The sequence below is a fragment of the Equus caballus genome, chromosome 3 (assembly GCF_041296265.1).
Source record: "Equus caballus isolate H_3958 breed thoroughbred chromosome 3, TB-T2T, whole genome shotgun sequence".
Classification (NCBI taxonomy): Eukaryota; Metazoa; Chordata; class Mammalia; order Perissodactyla; family Equidae; genus Equus; species Equus caballus.
In genome coordinates this window covers 19,341,618-19,364,428 of record NC_091686.1, presented here as the reverse complement: position 1 = coordinate 19,364,428, position 22,811 = coordinate 19,341,618, and the positions used below count along the sequence as shown (strand labels likewise).

Here is a 22,811-nt window from a genome sequence, read left to right as displayed (position 1 = left end):
AATTTGGGATCTAAACTAACTTGGATTAAGTTCTTCCTTTCCCTTCACTCAATATCCACTGAGGTTTTCTTGTTTCTCTTCTTTTCATTTTTCAGTTGTGGAAGATAATTGTACATTTGTCTAAAGGCTTGTAAAATTTTTTGTATATTTTATACTTTTCCAAGAGCAGGGGAGCAAGCCTGCTGCCCCTGAAACTGTGTCAATAGACGAGAACAGGAGTTGGGAAACTATGACCTGTAGGCCAAATTCAGCCCACTACCTGCTTTTGTAAATAAAGTTTTATTGAAACACAGCCACACCTATTCATTTTCATATTGCCTATGACTGTTTTCTTCCTACAGTGCCAGGGTCAAGTAGTTGTGATACTATCTGGCCCTTTGTGGATAAAGTTTGCCAATCCTGTTCTAAAATCATGAAAATTATTCTCTGTCATTAAGGACAGAGATGGTAACAAGATCCTCTTTTTAGTTATGCTGTGATGATGAGTATCATGATAGTCGATTCTTCTGGTGGAGGTAATAATTAGCAACAAATAGCTAAATGGTAGGGAGGAGAAACAAAAGACTGACACGCAAAAGATCTGTAAGCTAGATATCCAGGACCTGACTGCATGATAAATATTACAGATATATGAAATGGGGGAACCATCTGGCTCTGAATGACGACCAGGTGAGACCCTGCCCTGCCTCCCAGCCTACCTGTTCTGCTAGCCAGGCAATGTGCTTGACCTCCTTGCTGCCTCCTGCTGTACTGGTTGCACCAAGCATGGCATTGAGTTCAGCCAACACCTGTGGGAGGAGAGCCATTATGTTGGTGTGGATAGCTACGAACCAGGAGTGTGCTGTGGCTGTATCCTTGCAGCGTAGGATCAACGTGTTCCTGCTATCAGGAGAATGTAGCTCTATCAATCTGTGTGGAAAAAGAAAAAAAAAAGTGAGCTAGATCAGAAGTCATCAAAACTGCCAGGGTTTAAGATACATAACTGGAAATCTATTTTAATTTTATATTCCTGAATAGAGATACTTTCTCTTAATTCCTTAGGGTCCAACTCCAGAGAAAATCACATATGGAAAGATAATCATCAGAAAGACTAGCTGCTGGGTCTGTTGTTTCAGTGTTAATATAATGACCTAAGATGAGGGAACCTATTGTATAGTCTGCAGTAGAACACTTCACTTTGCTTTAACTTCCATGTCAAAGAAATGGAAAGCATGCTTGTTGAATCTCATAGGCACGTTGCAAAGAAAGAACTGATATTTTCCTAAATACTGAGAAAATTCTGGTATAAGGTATTGCTAGGAAATAAAACCTACTGCCAAATAGTGAACTGAAATTTCCACTGTGAGAAATAAGGAAAAAATAGCTGAAGAATATGACTCTCTATGAAAATTTGGAATTTTTTTTAGTGTCTGGGTAACATTATATGATTAAATCATCCTCTGAGTCATGGCAGAAAAATAGTTAAGAGGTCTTCAACTCTATGACTATTATTTGTTAAGGTTCAGCTGAGAATTTACACTGCAAAAGTAATCTTAGGAATTAGCTAATTTTTTTAAAAGTACACTGAACAAATTCCTTATAAAGCAATTTATTGGGCATTATTTGGTGTTTTGGTCAAAGTTTTTGCTAAGATGAGTTTAAAAGGTCAAATAAATAAATAAATAACATATATATCCTGCTGTGTTCTAACAGTGAACACGTATCTTTCAAAATGGAAAAAGAAAAAGCTCTTAAGGGTGTTTTTCATGGTAGGCTAGAAATTGACAAACTGCCACTGGAGAAGGAGAAATCTTTTTATTCTTTAATCTTTCTAAAGACAGTTTTTGTTTCTTTGAAATATCATTATCAGATCCTATACCACCTGTCAAAGATAAGCAGTTTGTATGTATGCTAGCATTTCTGCCTTAAAGCTTGAGTCCCTTCTTTTGCCACATTTATAAATCCTTTAAAATTCCAAATATTTTAATTTGTCATATTTAATATGGCAGGTATTCATTCTCATTTGAACCCTGGTCAGTCTATCCTTTCTTTTTCTTTCTTTATGTTTTAATTGAGGTCATATTGGCTTTTAACATTGTGTAAATTTCAGGTGTACATTATTATATTTCAGTTTCTGTGTAGACTGCATCATGTTCACCACCAACAGTCTAGTTTTTATCCGTCACCATACACATGTGCCCCTTTACCCCTTTTGCCCTCTCTGCAGCCCCAGTCTATCCTTTCTTAAATAAACATTTATTGAGTACCTACTGCATGACAGACACTGTGGTAGACAGCGGCATTGGAGAGAACAGTGGTGAAGAAGATAATCAGAAAAAAAATAGTCTCTCCCCTCATTGGGCCTATAGTCTAATGGGGAAGGCAGAAAATCAGCAACTAATTAATACACAATTACAGGTTACAAAAAATGATTCTATAAAAGACTGTGATGACTACTATGAAGATCTTGTGTAAAAAAGGCACTCCCAAGATTGTAGTAGCAAAGCAGGACGGCAATGGAGGCCTCTACACCTCAGGGGCACACTTACCAAGCTGGTGTCATACTATGAGACAGTTTATTAACACATCTACCTGCTACCTATCTATTCACCCACTCACCTGCCCTCCCACTGGAGTTACCCATCTAGCTACCTGAAGGCCTAGCCACCAGTCTATCCATGTTTTATATGCCTTCAAAGTTCTAGGGCAATAGCCAAATAGGCCAAAAAGTTCTAGAAAATAGCCAAAACATAAAATAAGATCTGTAAACAGCCAAAACACTTAACAAAGCCCATACTTGAAAGTTCATATTAGTCAGAGGAGAATCTTTAGATAGCAAGTCATAAGCTGTTTGCTTTTCTTTTAGTTACAGTTCTGATGAATTTATTTGATTTTCTATCCTATAGTTAAACATAGTGAGAAGTAGCTTGGGACCAAAATTTAGGGGATTTTGAATAGCAGGTTATGGCTGGATATTATTGGCAAGCAATGTGGAGTCATTGAGAATTCTCAACAGGGGAACAACACAATCAAAACAATGAATTAAAAAATAATTTTATGAGAGGCTGGCCCCGTGGCCGAGTGGTTAAGTTTGTGTGCTCTGCTTCAGCAGCCCAGGGTTTCGCTAGTTCAAATCCTGGGCATGGACATGGCATTGCTCACCAAGCCATGCTGAGGAGGCATCCCACATGCCACAACTAGAAGGACCCACAACTAAAAATACGCAACTTTGTACTAGGGGGCTTTGGGAGAAAAAGGAAAAATAAAATCTTAAAAAAATAATAATAATTTTGAGATATTTGTACACCATGTTCACAGCAACATCATTCACAATAGTCAAAAGGTGGAAACAATCCAAATGTCCATCAAGGGAATGGATAAACAAAATGTGGTGTATATAGGGGCCGGCCCCGTGGCCAAGTGGTTAAGTTCATGTGCTCTGCTGCAGGCGGCCCAGTGTTTCGTCGGTTCAAATCCTGGGCGCAGACACGGCACTGCTCATTGAGCCACGCTGAAGCGGCATCCCACATGCCACAACTAGAAGGACCCACAACTAAGAATATACAACTATGTACCTGGGGGCTTTGGGGAGAAAAAGGAAAAAAAAATGTTTAAAAAAAATGTGGTGTATATATATATATATAAAATATATACAATGGAATATTATTCAGTCTTAAAAAGGAAGGAAATGCTGACACATGATAACATGGGTAAATCTTGAGGACATTATGCTAACTTAAATAAGCCAGTTACAGAAGGACAAACATCGTATGAGTCCACTTATATGAGGCATCTAGAGTAGTCAAACTCACAGAAACAGAAAGTAGAATGGTAGTTGCCAGGGGTTGGGAGGAGGGGGAAATGAGAAGCTGTTGTTTAATGGGTATGGTTTTAGTTTTGCAAGATGAAAAAGTTCTTGAGATTGGTACCACAATATGAATATACTTAATTCTACTGAACTATACACTTAAAAATGGTAAATTTTATGTATGTGTATTCTACCACAATTAAACATTTTTAAATAAATTAGTTAAAAAGTAATCTTATGGTAGGATGTAAGATGGACTACGATAGAGAGAGAAATGGCCTGGGAAGATTTCAATGGACCCAAGAAGGATGAGACTACACAGAGCTCACCAGCAGGACACAGACTCCTAGGCAGGAGGAATCCTCCACCCTAAAAGCCCAGCAAAAGTACAAAGAAGAGACCTCTGTCAAATGGCTTAATATTCATGTTAACCTTTTTTCAGTCCTTTGTGTTATTTTATAATATTCATTCTTTTTAATGTTTTTAATGTTATTTTTCACCATATCAATTGTTGCTGCCATGGTCCTGAACATAAATATTTGTTGGCTAAAAAATTGATTGTATAGGGCCAGCCCCCTGGCCAAGTGGTTGGGTTCGTGCGCTCTGCTTCGGTGGCCCAGGGTTTCGCTGGTTCAGATCCTGGGTGTGGACATGGCCCTGCTAGTCAGGCCACGCTGAGGTGGCGTGCCACATGCCACAACTGGAAGGACCCACAACTAAAATATACAACTATGTACTGGGGGGATTTGGGGAGAAAAAGCAGAAAAAAAAAAAGATTGGTAACAGTTGTTAGCTCAGGTGCCAATCATTAAAAAAAAAAAAAAACCTGACTATTCTCTAGAAGAAAAATAGCTATGCATTTGTTACGGGAAGATTTAAAACAATACATTACACTATATAACAATAAAATATTGCACTGAAAGAGTCATCTCTGTTATAATCCTTTTGATGAGTTAATCACTGCATTATCCAGAGAAACTGCTCAAATAATCATTAAAGTAGCTAAACTTATTTTACAGTAAATTTATTTAATGATAAGTAGTTATCTATAAAATATAACACTAGATTATTAGATAATATATTAATACAAACCTAAAGCAAGTTATTTTATATTTTCTTTATTATTTATACTAATCTTGAAAAGAAAAAGTATTTCTAGTATTTCTAGAACTTCCTATATAAGACAGCAGTTGAGCACATACATCTATTCTAATCCTTCCTGAAATGCCACTAAAAACAACAGGTGAAGGAGATTTAAAAAAATTAAGATCCTTTTTTAGCAGGTTTTTTAAAATTAGGTTTACAGGAAAAACTGAGCAAAAAGTGCAGAGAGCTCCCAAATACTCCTCCCGCCCCAATATCCCCTGTTATTAACATCTTGCATTATTGTGGTACATTTGTTATAACTGATGAGCCAATACAGCACTGATACATTATTATTAACTAAAGTCCTGGTTCACTCTTTGTGTTATATATTCTATGAGTTTTGACAAATCTATAACGACATATATCTACCATTACCATATCATATAGAATAATAGTTTCACTGCCCTAAAAATCCCCTATGCTCCACCTATGAATTCTTTATTACTCACTGCCAAATCGTCTCTAAGTAGCTGTGCCATTTTGTATTCCGACCAGCAATGAGTAAGAGTTCCTGTTGCTCTACATCCTCGCAAGGATTTGGTGTTGTCAGTGTTTTGGATTTTGGCCACTCTAATACGTGTGTGGTGGTATATGACTGTTTTAAATTGCAACCCTCTAAGGACATATGATGCGGGGTGCCTTTCATATGCTTATCTGCCAGCTGTATTTCTTCTTTGGTGAGGTGTCTATTCAGATTTGTTGCCCATTTTTTAATCGTGTTGTTTTCTTATTGGTGAGTTTTAAGAATTCTTTGTGTGTTTTGGATACTAGTCCTTTATCTGATATGCATTTTACCAAGATTTTCTGCCAGTTTTTGGCCTCTCTTTATTGTCTTAACAGTGTGTGATGGTTAATTTTATGTGTCAACTTGACTGGGCTAAGGGATGCCCAGATAGCTGGTAAAATATTATTTCTGAGTGTGTCTGTGAGGGTGCTTCCAGAAGATATTAGCATTTAAATCAGTAGACTGAGTAAAGAAGGTGGCCTTCACCAATATGGTGGGCATCATCCAATCCACTGAGAGCATGAATAGAACAAAAAGGTGGAGGAAGGGTGAATTTGCTCTCTGCTTAAGTTGGGACATCCATCTTTTCCTGCCTTTGCACACTGGTACTCCTGGTTCTAGGGCCTTTGAACTCGAACTGAATTATACCACTGGCTTTGCTGGTTTTCCAGCTCTCCGACACCAGATGATGGGACTTCTTGGCTTTCATAATTGCATGAGCCATTTTCTATAATTAATAAATCTATCTATCCATCCATCCACCCATCCATCCTATTGGTTTCTCTAGTATCTTTTAAAGAGCAGAAGTTTTTAATTTTAATGAAGTTCAACTTATCAATTTTTTCTTTATGTATTGTGTTTTTGGTATTATATCTAAGAAGTATCACCAAAAAAAGCATAATCCTACAAGCTCAGAGAGAACAGAAGAGTAGTGACTACAACAAAATTTTGGAAGTTGGCAAACAGACAGAGAAGTTAAATGACCTGCAGACCTAAGAAAAGTGTGAAGAGTCAAATCCCAGCCAATCCATGTTGCAGAATTCCAAAGAGCCTGGGGAATTGGAGTTACCAGTTACCTCTGGAAGTAGAAGTAAAGCGCACAGCTAAAATAAAGAGGTTGGTTGAAAGTGTCTCAGTATTCTCTATACCCAGCGGCCAATGACTGCCCCAGCCTCAACCCAGCAAAAGATTCATACCCACCCTCATCCCACCAAATTGGGTGCAAGAGCCAGCGCTGTCCCTAAGTCAGACCCTATATCAAGCTGGTCATTTTCTAGAGGGGCTATTTATTTCTACATGGTTGCTTTAGCACTATAACTGGCTGAACACCCTTTAAACACATGCTAAAAGTTCAGTCGCAAAACCATGACGAGAAATTTCTTTCACTCCTCCTGACCTACTTAGCACTAAAGATAGGAAACAGTTCATCCTTCTCTAGGCACAAAACGTTCACCTTCTGAAAAAGCCTTTACCTCTCATACAGTTCCTGGGACAGTGTCTCAGACACCTCCTTTGACACAGTTTGCACTCTGAAAATCCCAGTGTCAAAGATCCTTGTTATTAATAACTAGAAGACTGGAAACTAACTCTGTGATAAAATAAAACTAAACCTGATTAAACAGGAGAAAATACTGGGACCACTAGGCTGGAAAAAGATGAAAACAGGCAGTAAATTAGTTCCCAGGGCAGGATCACCAATTTTTCATGAAAAGAGAAATTCTATAGTGTTTCTTAAAAAGGGATTATAAAATAGAAAATTAAATTAGAAGAGGCAGAAAACAAACTCCAAAATAGAACTGATGATTCTAGGATCCAGAAGAGTCTGCCTTTGAAGAAGCAGCCCCTAGAGCAGATAAGGGGACAACGTATTTTCTAAAGTCTACTGCTGTTTTAGAAGAAAAATTCAAATGAAAACTCTGCTAATAAAAATTTAGAGGCAGCCTGCCAGTAATCGTTTGGGCCCACAGGAGAGAGGAGGAGACAGCTACAGTGTGAAGAATTTTGGCCTCTAGTCAAACCACTGAGGATTTCCTGAGAAAATGCTATTACATTTTGATTGTATGAATCAAATCAGTGTCTAGGTACACAAAAGCATAGGTTTCTGTTAAGTCTAGCCTGCTTATTTCTTCTGTTTAGTAACGTCTTTGACATAACTTATGTGTTCAATTTAGCAATAATCATATTGTTTTATATGTGATAAAGCCAAAATTTACCTTTTACATGGATAAGAGCCAATGTGAAGATGACCAAGACATTTTGAACCAGCTCAAAGGAAACAGACTTACACTTCCGAAACGCAGCATTTAAGAACACTTTGTCCTTGCTAAACTCCACACTGTCCACAATGCTGTTTGCTAAGGAATGTGCTCATGTTCTCTTCCTGACTTCATCATTATTTATTTAGCTTTCACTTTCCAGAACGAACCGCTTATAACTATCAGAAGCATCTAGTGAGGTCCTGAGAACTCAAGGTGGAGGAAGAGAATAAACTTCCTCCTCCTCCTGGGTCACCATTATTTTTCAGCTCTAAATAGTGAAACTAAATCAAAGTAGTAAAACAAAAAAAAGGATGTTTCCCTCTTATGTCAAATAAGTTTTTGGTTTAGAAAGTGAAGCCTTTACATAAAAATGAAGGATCAACCACAAAGAGATTCCACTACACATCTAGAATAGTTAATATTAAAAAGACTGACACCAATAATGTTGCCGAAGACGTGGAGCAACAGAAACTCTCATCATTGTTGGTGAGAATATAAAATGGCACAACCACTTTGGGAAAAAGTTTGGCAGTTTTTTAAAAAACTAAACATACACCTACTCTTTGACCGAGCAATTCCACTCCTAAGAATTTACCCAAGAGAAATAAAAATTTATGCCCACAAAAAGAGTTGTACAAAGATATTTATGGTAACTTTATTAATATTAGCTCCAAACTAGAAACAGCTCAGGTGTCCATCAATAGGAAAATGCATAAAGAAATTGCGATATACTCATACAACACAATACTACTCTGGAATAAAAAAGAACTATTGATATATGCAACAACATGGATGAATCTCAAAAGCCTTATGCTGAGTAAAAGAATTCTATTACAAAAGAGTATATATGATATGATTACATTTGTATGAAGTTTTATAATAATTAAAACTAATCTATGGTAGAAAGTCAGAACAGTAGTAGCCTTGGGAGGTAGGTGAGGGAATTGACTGGGAAAGGGCACAAGAAAACTTTCCAGGATGATGGTAATGTTCTGTATCGTGATAGGCTTTGGTTACATAATTGTATGCATGTGTCAAAATTTATGATTTGTACATTTTATTGAATGTAAATATTATCTCAAAAAAAGAACTATAACAAAACACTGAACTCTAGATATTTATATGCATGCTTAAGTATTTAGAGGGAAGTATATTAATGTCTGCAATTCACTTTGAAATGCATAAAAAATAATTAAGATGGATTGACAGATGGACAGATGAACCGATCGGATAAAGCAAATATAGTAAAATGTTAATGGTAGAATTTAGGTGGTGGGAAAATGAATGTTGACTACAAAATTCTTTCGACTTTGCTATATGTTTGAAGATTTTCATAATAAAATATTAATAAAAAAATGAAGAATGATGGGAAATCACATGCCTATGTAGGGCTGTAAAACCAGATTCATAAGTATTTTCCAGATTAGGGAACATCTAAGCCTATTTCTTGCTCAGAGCTTTACACGAGACTATGTGAAAGACTAAGATTTTCAAACAGAAATATGGTCAGTTACACAAAGCTGAAATTTGATAAATATCTTGGTGACAGATGTCCTGATGGAAACTTATTTTTGCTCTTCCTACATGAACTGTTTTTTTTCATGGCTTTAAATGTTGCAGCTGGGTGACCCATCATGACACTTCCTTTGACAGAGCTGAGATAAATTTAAGGATCAAAGAGCTCCAAGTGATTTTATAGATATTATCTTATTTATCCTTGAAGTAGTTCTAAAGAGTATAGTTGAGTAGGCATTATTACATCCATTTTAAAGACAGAGAAAACAGGAAGACAGAGAAATTAATGGACTTATTTAAGGTCACAAGGACACTAACAGCACCTATAATACTAATAATATATTGAGGGCTTACTATGCCAATTTTACAATCATTCTCCTATTTAATCCTCACATAACCTTTCATTTTAAACAAGAGAAAACCAAGCCTTATGAAAAACAAAGAGGTTGGCCAAAGTTACAAAGTCCACCATCCTAACTTCCGTCTAATTAGTCAATGGTTCTGAACATTTTTTTCTGCCAAGACACATAGGATAGATGTTCACATTCCTGTGGGTATTATGCACAATTTTTCCAGGTACATGTAATGCTACTGCTTTTCTTTTTCTCTAAAAAGCGCACTGGAATGCAAGTAAGAGTTATATAGGAATAACCTTGAATCTCTTCTAATTTATATTTTACAAAAAGCAAATCATTTGCAAATTTTGGTGTTTCAAGTAAAATTAGAAACAAATTACTTTGCAGCATTAAGACTGAGAACCTGCAATAGCCTGAATCTTCTAAGACCTCTCCTTGCATAGTACACCATGGTCAAGCAGACTGGTCATCTTATTGAAGAGTAAGGTGTGATACAACTCTTGTAGCTCCAGCTGCCCTCTCCAATTGGTTCTGAAGACCTTTTTCAAACCTAGCCATCCACCAAATGTCTTTAGCATATTTACATGGTAAAGAGAATGCAGCCCCAAGTTTCAATGAAGGCCAAGGTTACTGAGCTCTAAAAGATGTCTTAGTAGATGATAAAGTAGCACAACTTTCAGCAATACAGCCAAGTCATATCACCTTCCTCTTTCCTTCTCTCCCTACTCCCATAACCCTAGAGTTCTATAGCAACTTTAAATACTTTGCTTTTTTCTCCAATACCCAGTTATATCAGCAGCACTAGAGGTGCTATGGATTAAATGTTTGTCCCCGCCACCACCAAATTCATATGTTAAAATCCTAACCTCTAATGTGATAATATTAGGAGATGAGGCCTTTGGGAGGTGCTTAAGTCACAAGGGCAGAGCTCTCATGAATGGGAGTAGTGCTCTTATAATAGAGAGCTCTCTATTCTCTTCTGCCACGTGAGGACATAGCAAAACGCCATCTATGAACCAGGGAGCAGGCCCTCACCAGGTATTCAATCTGCCAGTGCCTTGATCTTGGATTTCCCAGCCTTCCTCAAAACTGAAAAATAAATTCTGCTGTTTATAAGCCACCTCATCTATGGTATTTTCTTATAGCCGCCAAAACAGACTAAGACAACAGGTATCTATTCTAATGCTCAGAAATGATTTACAATGAAGGGACTCAGCCTGAATACTTTCCTCAGCCTGACAAGCAGCTGACAAATTTAGCTGCGATTTGTTCTTCATCACCTTGTTTCTCTATTCTAGTTCCTTCTCTATGGTCCCTACTATCTAATTTTTTTTTAAGTCCACGATTAACAGACCGAAAGCTTAGATAAATGTTTGCCATTTGAAGAAAAAAAATTTAAAATTTGGATTTAACAGGCAGAGGTGATTATTTACTTTAGAAATTAAATTCTTACTTTATGAAAAAATATAGTATTTCTTTAAAGATAAGCTGTGTTCCATTTTGATGAGTCAACACACACACAATCTTTCACAAATAAATCTGTATGTAACATGAAGTAACTTCTATGTCTTGAACTTTTAAAAGAAAGCAAACAAAAACAATACAAATATATCAGAATATAATTTTCAAAAGTGTGTATACATAGTTGGCAGTTAAGACTTTTTTAAACTACTATTTCTTGAGAACTCACTATGTGCTTGGCTCTATGCAAAGGGCTTCATATATATTATCTCATTTAATCTGGAACTGAGTTAAGTATTATTATCTTCTCCCCCTCCCCTTTTTTTAATTACAGATGAGGACATGGTGGTTTATGAGGTGAAGGGATTTGCTCAGAGCCTTCCTTTAAGTAGGTGACCTGGTTGGGATTCAAACCAAGGTCTGTCTGATTGCAGAGCTCAACTCTTTCCAGCATACCACACAATATATTACAGAGAAGGAGTTTTAATGTCCCTATGTGGGACATTAAATGCCCAAGAAGGGCATTCAGCTCTTTTTGTCTTCTATGATCCATCCCATCCTGATTAGGCACGTGGCTATGCATTTAGATCAGAGACGACCATAAAAGTGAAAGCACATTATAAAAAGTCTGTCCTTAACTAGATCTTTCGACAAGTTTCTTTATTTCTTTTTTTCTTTTTCCTAATCTCTAATCTAACACTAGGTTTACCAGTGTCACTTCATGGAGCTAATGAAGACAAAGTCATAAAACCCAAATGCTTATAGAACTAGGAGGGCTATCAGAAATTATCCAATCCAACTCTCATTTTACAAACGAGAAACTGAGGTCAAGAGAAGCTAACTTGCCAGGGTCACACTGCTAGCTGATGCAGCCAGATCTATAATGCAGATCTCTGATTCTTTATACTATCCATAGTATAAAGAATTTCCATCCAAGCAGACAGTTAAAAGAATTTCTTTAACAAGTTTTTTTTCAATTATAAAGTAATGTTTATAGTGAAAAAATGTAATAATAACACTCCAAAAAGGTATAAAATAAAGAGTAGAAGGCCCTTCTTTCCTTCTACCTTCTAATCCCATTTCACTCCTCAGGAGTAACCACCATTAAGTTTCTTGGGTGTTTGTCCAAAATGTTTCTACATATGTACAAGTACATATATGTATGAAGTAATTTAAATATGAACTCCAAAAATTATTCTCTCATCTCAGACTGATGTTTTCCTCTGTATAATTTAGTTGCATTATTGCCTAATAATATGCATAAGTAATACTGCAATATGTCCTTAAGTTTACAAAGCTGTAAGTATGATGTTCTCCTTAGGTACAGCTCACCTGTTTTCCAGATCCGGCATGCTTAAGTTTCTAGCAGCAAAGCACATTTTGAGAGGGATGACCTTCCTGTCTTTGGTGCTGTTCTGGTGTTTTGGAGAACCAGAGTCCTCACTGCCACTAAAGCTTGGAGACTGGGGAGCTGCACCTTCCCATGGCAGATCTGATACTAATGATGGCTTCTTGATATATGGCGTTACTTCTCTGATGAACTTGACTATGAACAAAAATCAAAGAAGAAGGTTAGTATTTTTGTTTCCCATGAAAAATGACAACTGAAATACACACACACACAAAATATTTGGCATGAAGTGAAAAAATACACTAAGTTAAAGGGCCAGCACACAGAATCTTAGGACTGGAGGGTCCTTTAAGGGCATATAATCCAAATGAAATACCCCTACTTTATTCTGAATACTTTAACTTCTGAGCCTTTGCATGTATTGTTCCTTCTGCTTAGGACTTCTTTCTCCCTTTGTCCGCCTGGTCAACTCTCCTCAAGAGTCATCTCTCCAGCAGCCTTTCCTGTCCACTCTCTCCAGAGTGTTACCATTACATCTCTGTAACAACTTCTTAGCACCCTGGATTGTAATCCTTTTCTAATACTTCTGTTCCCCTGCTGGCTGTGAGTTCCCTGAGGGCAGGGATTATGATTTATTCAATCTTGGTATCCAGTATTTAGAACAGTGCCTGCTCAGTAAATGTTTGAGCAAATGCGTGAAGGAACAAATGAACAATTAAATACTTGAATTATCTTGGTAGTTGACCAGCCATGAGTGACTCTCTGGGTGATAGATTCAGTACCCCCTAAGACAGTGCCATCTAGCTTTTGACAACTCAACATTTAGAAACTTCTTGAAACTTCCACCCATTGGTTTGCTGCCTCCTGAAGGCATATAGGACAAACTTAATCTCTTCCACATGAGAACCTTTCAAATATCTGAAGACTGAGATGATATCTCTTCTCTGGACTAATGTAAGAATCTCTAGTTCAGTTTGATTCAACTCAAATCAACATTTTCAGCTACCTACCAAGTGTCAGGCATTAGGCTAGCCACTGAGAATACAGGAGTAAATGAGGCATGGACCCTGCCCTCAAGGAATGCCCAGTCTAGTAAGGAAGACAGCTATGTAAACAGGTCATTGTAGTTTTGAAAATAAAGCGTATTCAAGATAAGGTATTTCCATTAATGGTAGCCCCAAACTAAATATAGCTGTTAGTAGACAGGAAACTTTTTAAATTCAGTTTTAGGACTTTTACAAAATACTTCTTTTACTTTAGTCACGACTGGCAACTACTGTCATTTGAGGCACAGTGTTCTTGTTTCAAAAACTAGATAAATCAAAAACTATTATAACCTTAAATAGCATTAAAAGTGTACATAAATAGTTGAATGCAGATGAATCAGTCACCATTACCTCTGCTAACATCAATATATATTCTATCAGTATTCTTCTTCCTTTTCAAATTCTAATGTGGTAGGACATTAGAGTAGCATCATGAGAAGTGAAAAACTAGAAAGATATGATCATTATCAATGCTTATCAATATCATAATAGCTAGTATTAATATCCTACAGCATTAGAAGCTTTACAAGCCTAGGAAACTTTAGTAACAAATAGATTACTAAATCTAAAAAAGAGTCAGATATGTTTCTAAAAACATAGCTAACAACAGTCTTTAAAATACTGCTTCTGGGGCTGGCCCCGTGGAGGAGTGGTTAAGTTCATGCACTCAGCTTCGGTGGCCCAGGGTTTTGCCGGTTCAGATCCTGGGCGTGGACATGGCACTGCTCATCAAGCCATGTTGAGGTGGCATCCCACATGCCACAACTAAAAAAATATATACAACTATTTGCAGGGGGGGCTTTGGGGAGAAAAAGGAAAAAATAAAATCTTAAAAAAATATATTCTTTCTTTTTTTTTTTGAGGAAGATTAGCCCTGAGCTAACAACTGCCAATCCTCCTCTTTTTACTGAGGAAGACTGGCCCTGAGCTCACATCTGTGCCCATGTTCCTCCACTCTATATGTGGGACGCCTACCACAGGATGGCTTGCCAAGCAGTGCCATGTCCACACCCAGGATCTGAACTGGCGAACCCCGGGCTGCCGAAGCAGAAGGTGCACACTTAACCGCTGCACCACTAGGCCATCCCTATTGTTTCTTTTCTGAATAGGTAATACACATAAAACAAAATTGAAAAGGTATAAAAGATTTTATAATAAAAAGTCTAGATTTCTAGCAGCCCAGTTCCCATCCCTGGTAGTAATCATTGTATGGTCTTCCAGAGATATGCTAAATATGCTAAGCATATGTAAAAATAGACACACATATGCATGTTTATATATGTATATGTGCATATATATATGTATCTATGTATATATATATACACACACACACATTTCACACAATGGTAGTATATTATGCTTGCTTTTTTTACTTAATAAGATTGATGATAAACTTTTATAAACCTAGCATTCCACAGCATGATGTGGTGATAGAGAGGCCTGTGGAATCAGATAGACCTTGTTCAAGTATTAACTGTGCTTGCTACGGCAGAGCTATGCGCCCTCACTTGACTGTTCTGAGGTCCTCATCTATCAAATGGGAATAACACTAAACAAGTAAAAATTCCAGGCACATACTAAACATTCAATAAATAGTTAGGTACCTGTCTTTTTCTTCCCTAAATTACAAAGTTAGAGAAGCTGAAGCAGCAATCAGTAGAAGAGGTGAAATTATTTTCTGATGAATTATTAAACAAAATCTGCTAAAAATTAAGCATAATTCTAAAAAATATAATAAAGCTAATGCCAGCATTTAGATATAGTTTATGTGTGTTTGCATATGTGTGTGTGTGCTTTTTATGCATAGTTATAATATGTGTATTTCTAGGTGGAGAGAGTAAAAGCCAGTTGCTGAGGGTCACCAAGGAGATTGTTCATCCTAGAAAAATGAACAGGGGTGCAGTCAGTATATCCCTGGAGTGGCTGACTCAGGCATTTCAGTACATGCTTTAGCTTTGTGCTTTCAAGAGAGGATTAGATCACAAGAACTTTGGCAGAAATTCCTAGTTTCTAGTCACTGCCAATGGCAGAGACTTGCTTTTTGAACATTTAAGGCAATATACCAACTATTGGGCTACCAACTGGGGGAAATTAAAGATGGTCTAAATGACTACTCTTGAATATTATAGTGGTTAGAAAAACACTCTTTATGATCTACTCAGAAGTTCATTCAGTCACACAGTAGCATCACTGAACTGATTCCTGCACATATATTTAAACAAAATAGACACATATACACAGCCTACTGCTTGGGCTGATTAAAAGAGCAAGGAGTTTCACCTGAGTTGATGATAATGCCGCCCATATCCCCACCTAATTGGCCATCCATAATGGCTAAAGAACTGTGAATGGACATTTGTTTCTCATTTACCGGAGATTTGGGCAAAGTGGAAAGTTAATGGTGTTCTGTTTTAGTCCTATACTTGGACCTCCCCAATCGCCACAGTGTTTTAACTTGGATACCTGGCTGGATAAGCAAAGCCTCTTTACTCCCACATGGCATTCAGGTGAACTCAGACCCATGATATATTTCAGGATTACTTCATTTTTCCTGATAGTTAAAGATTAACCTCAAAATGTTTAATTAAACACTGATGTTTGTAGTGTTTTAGGTGTTTAGATGCTGAAGTTAATCCTCTTTCTTCTATGTACTGATCACTCATTGAAAGTGAAGGTAGCTTCCTCCGACCCTAAAAGTACCACTATAACTTCTTCTCTTTAGAGAGACAAAAACATATACATGTATTGTACACACACCTGGAAAGATGTCTGGAAAGATTTTCATCAAAAAATCAATAGTGCTTATATATAGGTGCAGGATTGCTTTTGATTTTTTTCTTGATATGGTTCTGTATATTTGAAAATTTTATGAGTCCATATAATTTATACCAAAAAAAGGAGAAAATTTATTTAAGAAATCAAGAAAACTTATTCTGAAACCTTGCTCAAAATTGAAACATGGAACCCTTAAACTGAAATCTTGTTGAGACTTCAAAAACTATAATGTACTGGATGAGATCCAAGATCCAAGTGATTGTTACTGAATTCCATGCTCTAATGAATAGGGTTACAGGACGTCCATGTGTTTTAATCAGGTACATTGCTTTCTTGCTTTGGGGCATTAGGAAGCATCTGATTTTAAATTGAATGCCATTTATGTGGCTTTTAAAAGCTTATCCAAAAGATACTTCATAGTGCAGATATAGCCTATGGCCGTAAACACAAGTATTCCAGTAAATCAATTACCTTCCTTTATAAACATCAACCTCTCATATAATCATTAGTTTCTTCATTATCTCTAATGCTTTTCTTTTTCTTAGCTCATCTGGTGACCTTTACCATGAGTTCAAGTGAAATTAAATGGGTCAGATAATGTGGGGAGAACAGTGCCAATATTTCCCCTGCTTTTGCAAGCAAGTTTGTTTCTGGGTTATCCTTAGGGTGGAAAAGCTGGCTTTTCATTTTGCTCACAAATGAGTTATGCTGACATCACTGTTAAAGTACTCTCCCAAGAGGTTTCTCTTCAACCTCATCCCAAGCTCCTCCTCCAAATCAAGAATCTGATAGATGGCCACCAAAAACATTAGGGAGGAATTACTTTACTTTCAGTAAAAAGCCTTTTACATTCTCAACTTGCAGGCGTCTTTCAGCTCAAGTCTCCTGCCATTTGGGGTTTGAGTAAACTGCAGTCTAGAGTTTGGCAATGCAAACCCTGAATGTGTTCAGTGACTCTGGTTTCACTCCACGTTTCCATTTGAAAGTAACATTGCATATTCACTAATTTATCGAGCTCCTGTTATGTGCCAGGAATTGTTTTAGGAGTTTAGAATGGTATTCCATGAACAAAACATGGGAAAAAAAAAGATAAATGTAATTAATAAGTATATTATACTCTAGAGAAACAAAAACTTATGTTCACATAAAAACCTGTACATGACTGTTTTTAGCTGCTCTATTCATAAGTGCCCAAACTGGAAACAACCCAAATTTCCTTCAATGGGTGAATGGATAAATTGCAGTACAGCCACAGAATAGGATACTACTCGGCAATAAAAAGAAATGAACTATTGATATACTCAACAACTTGGATGAATCCCAAAGACATTATGCTGAGTTAAAAAAGTCAGTGTCAAAAGGTTACATACTACACGATCCCATTATTGAAAAGACAAAACTATATGATGAAGAACAGATCACTGGTTGCCAGGAGTTAGGGATGAGGAACATGTGATTAGGTTTTTGGAGCACAGAACTATCCTGTATCCTGATTGTGGTGATGGTCACAAGAATCTATACATGTGTTAAAATTTGCAGAAATGAATACCATAAGAGGGAAAAAAGCCAATTTTACTGCATGATCATGAAAAAATTTTAAAAACACAATTACGTAATGTTAGAAGATGTTAAGTGTTAGGGAAAAGGAGAAACAGTACGGTGAGGTGGATCAGCGGTGCTGCAAAGGGGATCAATTTGTAGTTTTAAATAAGGTGACTAGGGTAAGCATCATTAGGAAGACAGCTGAACAAAGATTTAAAGGAGGTGGTGGAGTTAGTCATGAGAGTATCTGGGAGAAGCATTCCAGACAGAGAGAACAGCGTTAAAGCAGTAAGGAAAGCCAGTGTAACTAGCGCAGCATAATCGAGGGGGAGAGAGTAGAAACTGGGAAACAGAGGTAAAGATAGAGTAGGGCCGTTTAAGTCATTGTAAGGACTTTGGCCTTTATTCTGAAATGGGAAGCCATTGGGAGGTTTTAAGCAGGAGTAACATATCTAACTTGTATTTTAATCATTCTCATACCATGTTGAAAATGGTGAAAGAGGGTAAGAGCAGAAGCAGGAAGACCAATTGGGAGGTTACTACAGGTGAGAGATTATGGTAGTTAGACTAGGGTGACAGGAGTGGAGCGAGTGAGAAGTGGTCAGATTCTCTACTGAAGGTAGACCTACTAGGATGTCCTGACAGATTGGATGAGGGACGGTGAGAAAAACATAGGAATTGAGGATGATTTTAAGATTTTTGTCCTAAACTGTTAATATCAACAGGTTTAGGAGGAAAGATCAGTAAGTTGATTACTAAGACATATGTTAGACAATCAAATCAAGCAGGCAGCCAGATATGAGAGTCTGCATTTCAGGAGATGGATCTGGGCTGGAGCTATAAATTTGGCAGCTATTGGCACATGGTTGATACTTAAAGCCATGAGACTGCATAAGATCACTGTATCAGTCAGGGTCCCAGCAGGAAATGGATGGCAGAAGGTTAATAAAGGGACAATTTATAAAGTTGTGGGCAAGAGTTCAGGGAAACCATAAGGGGAAACAGAGTGTGCTATCTTGTTTCCATACGTAGGCCTAAAGGGACTAGGAGAGGAAGCGGTTACCAGACCCAGAAGGAAAGACTTCTGTAGAGGACTGACTTGAGAGGAGCAGTGACCTTCAGTCAGTTCAGCCAGACTGAAGTGACCCTGCAGATTAGGAGGCAAGGGGATAAATGCTCCAGCCTCACTCTCCTCCCTCTTTTCCTCTAGTGTCCAGTTGGGGCTCCACATTGGCCAAACTCAACAAAAGACAAAGAGCAAGGAAGATTGTTGATGTAATTAATCAATGCAGCTTAGCCTGCTGGGATAGAAAGCAACAGAAAGAGGAGTGGACCCAGCAGAGCAAATGGAAGACTTCCAGCATGATCACCAAGGGAGTGAGCATAGATGAGGAAGACATTCCCCTATTGAAGGGCTGGGAAGAAGAGAAGGAACAGCAAGGGACAGGAGACCCACGAGAGACAAGTACTCCACAGAAATACTGGCCTAAAATAGCACCAAGTTCACCCAAACTTTGAAAAAGCCTTGCCTTGATCTTACTAAGGTTCCTTTCTTTCTTTACCACTCCTTGGGGGAAAAAAAAAAAGTTTATGCTTGCTGTTTCTATTTTTTCCTCTTGCTCCTTAATCTCTTCTGAACAAAACTGCATTCTAAAGAGTCACTAATGTTTTCTCACTCACTCAGTCCAAAGGCCCCTTCTCAAACCTCATTCTTGACCATTCCGATATCTGACAGTGCGCTCTATCAACTGTTCTTTGTTCCTCCTTTCTGGCCATTTATTTTCTAATGCATTGTTTCTCTTCCTATTCCTACAATATAGTTCCCCAAGACTCTAATTTTAGCACTTTCTTCTCACTTTCTCCTCTAGTCCCTAGCAACTTTCAATGCTACATCTCTAGACTTAACAGAGATCTCTAGAACCAATATCTCTTGTTGGCCCCAATTCCTTCCACCTGGGTGCTGTCCCAACTCCTCAAACCCAACACAACCAAATGTGAACTAATCTTCATTATCTTTAATCTTCTCCTGTGTGCGTTTAGTTATTAGCATTAGCATCAGCATCTTTCTAGCCACCCAGTATCTAATCCAGTAGTATAATAAGTCTGCTGTAAAGCCTAATAATCTGTATTTTACTACAGGTTCTCCAGATAGTTGGTTCTCATGCCCAGTCGAGCTTTGGGAACCACTTCTCTAAATCTTTGCAGACTCTTTCCTCTCCCTAGCCGCCACATCAAGTACCAAACCATCCCAGCCTACCTCTGAGATTTTTTCTGTTATCTACCTACTCCCTTCAGTTCCAACTGCCAACATGCTTCTGGATCACCCAAACCATTGTAATGGCCTTTTTAAAAAAATTATGGGGGCCAGCCCAGTAGCTAAGTGGTTAAGTTCGTACACTCCAGTGTTTCGTTGGTTCGAATCCTGGACGCGGACATGGCACTGCTCATCAAGCCACGCTGAGGCGGTGTCCCACATGCCACAACTAGAAGGACCCACAACTAAGAATATACAACTATGTACCGGGGTGCTTTGGGGAGAAAAAGGAAAAAAATAAAAAATCTTTAAAAAAAAAATTATGGTAAAATACATACAACAAAATTTACCATTTTAACCATTTTTTATGTGTACAGTTCAGTGGCATCAAGCACATTCACATTGCTGTACAGCCATCACCACCATCCATCTCCAGAACCTTTTCATTTTCTCAAACTAAAACTCTGTAACCATTAAACAATAACTCTCCATTCTCTTCTCCCCCAGCCACCGGCATCCACCATTCTACCTTCTGCTGACCTCGTCCTTTCCCCTCAGATAATTAAACTGGAAAATACTGAAAAGAAAACAAAGACAAATATAAAAATTCCTGATTCCACCACACTTCCTTCTAGACTTTTTAGTCCTTTACTTAACATAGTAACACACATCTTCCCATGTTATACAAAATCTTTAAAAGCATCATTTAAAAATAGCTATAGAGCATTCCATTGTGTGTTTTCCATAATTTATTTAGGCATTCCCTAATTATTGGGCACTTACTTTAAATAATGCTATAATGAACATATTTTTCAGGAGAGAAATTACTGGGTCAAAAGAATATTTAAGGTTCATGATAAATATTGCAAATTGCTCCCCAAAAAGATACCATTTTACACTCCCACCAGGAGTGTATGTACACGTCTATGTCAGTACACTTACCAACATGAAGCAATCTTACTCAGAATAATCTTTGCTATTTTAATGGGTGAAAAATGTTATGTATATATGCCCACTCAATCTTGATCTCCTGCCTCAACAAATGCAGGATGTTATTATTTTCTTCTCTTTAAAAGCAGGAAATCCATGTCTCTTTATACTTTTTTGTCTGAAGACATGGGAGGAGTGATTTGTGAGGTTCTAACAGTGAGGAGTTACAGGATGATCACCAGAACCTCAGATCTAACACAAATTTGAGTTATAATTCTTTGGATTTACCGTGCCAGCATTTCCAAAGTCATACTTAACTTCCTATTATTGCCTGATTATTTAACTCTGTAAAGTGAGCTCTTTTCTCGTTGCTAGTCATCAGGAGGAAGAAACCCTCAACAAGGAAACCAAGCATGTCCTCAGAAGCAATACATGTGCTCGTAAGATGTGATTTCAATGTTTTCCAGTTAAAAAAAAACCCTGTAGCTTATGTTGGTTCTGGGATTTTCAATTCATTTCATTACCCATCCTTCCTTCTCCATTTCAATCTAAGCCTTGTCCAAGTCAACAGAAACAGGAGATACATCCTTTTTGAGGATCTCAAATTACTATTGGGATGACAAAGAGAACTCAAGTTTCCTTTGAAACCTCTGAGCTATAGTGGAATAAGTCCAAAAAAAAACAGAAATAAGGTAGCTCTGAAATTTGTCCCCAGCAATTAAAATTTCAGGATTTTAAAATTATAGCCTTTTATAATAAATGTATGCAAACTGGCAAAAAAAAAAAGATATTTTTTAGGCCTTAGTCAAATTCTAACATGGATATCTATTACTTTTATACAAAAGTATTAGCTTTCACGCTTTCATAATACAAACATAGAACAACAAGCTAGATTGAAATAATTTGGGTCTTTGGACTGTTTACTATATAATTTCTCCTTGGTAGTCTTCTTTAACTACTAATCTTATATGGTAAAACTGGTTGTGGGTCATTTAAAAGGTAAATATTTTTAAAATAAATTTTAAAAGTGTTTTTCTTTGGAATGTTTCCATTCCATTCCAAAAGAATATGCAAGCTTTTCAACTTTTTATTAAAAAAAAGTTTTAAACATCTTAGGTTTGCATTTTTAAATGTTTTTGCAAGGAAGCCAGCTAGTAGCAAATTTCCCTGGGGAAACTGCCATACAGTAAGTGTGTTTAAAATGCTTTATATAATTAATTCAAAAAGCAGCAGATATTGCCTCTGAAAAATTACTTCAAATTACATATTTTTCTTTTCCTTTTGGTGTCGAGATTTATATTTATTTTCTGTGACATATCTTTGTTTTTATAAATCAATCCAATTCTTAGTACTTCTCCCTCCCCTAAAAAGTACTGCTTTATGTGAAACAATGTTCTAATCTGTTTCATACCCTTCTGCTTACTTCAAAACGTACAAAGCAGAGGGGATGGTTGACAACAGTAGAAAAGTCTTGGATTAGAAAAAATAGAAAGATAAGACTTTATTTAATTTCACTTTCACTAAAGTAGAGGCAATGAGAAAGGCAATTTGCATAAGAAGAAACAGTCTGGTTGGGAATAATTCATACTGCTTCTTGGTCTCTTGCTGAAGTATTATAGTAGAGGCTTGTTTTTTGAAAAAAATGAACCCTACCAGATTTTAAAAACATCATAAAATGACTCATACACTATAAAACTAACGGTAAAACTAAGGGTATTAGAGTTGCTAAGTGATAAAAGCAAGTTCTCAGTTTTATATTTCAAAAAATCAAATATAGATTATTATGTTTACAAAGTGCTCAAGAAAATATGCCAATTTGCTAATAATGGTTATATCTGCATTGCAGTTACAGGGACTTCTATTTTTGAAGTTAGCTATTTCTATA

The 22,811-nt window shown here is 37.0% G+C and overlaps 1 protein-coding gene across 1 annotated transcript in view; it reads right to left on the bottom strand.

Moving 5' to 3' along the window:
- Positions 1-22,811, bottom strand: part of SNTB2 (syntrophin beta 2) — a 99,407-nt gene that overhangs the window by 39,592 nt on the left and 37,004 nt on the right. The window contains exons 2-3 of the mRNA XM_023637203.2: positions 12,361-12,574; positions 699-909 (exon numbers count right to left, since the gene is read on the bottom strand). Of these exons, the coding sequence (XP_023492971.2) occupies positions 699-909; positions 12,361-12,574 (425 nt within the window). The remainder of the gene's footprint in view (positions 1-698; positions 910-12,360; positions 12,575-22,811) is intronic.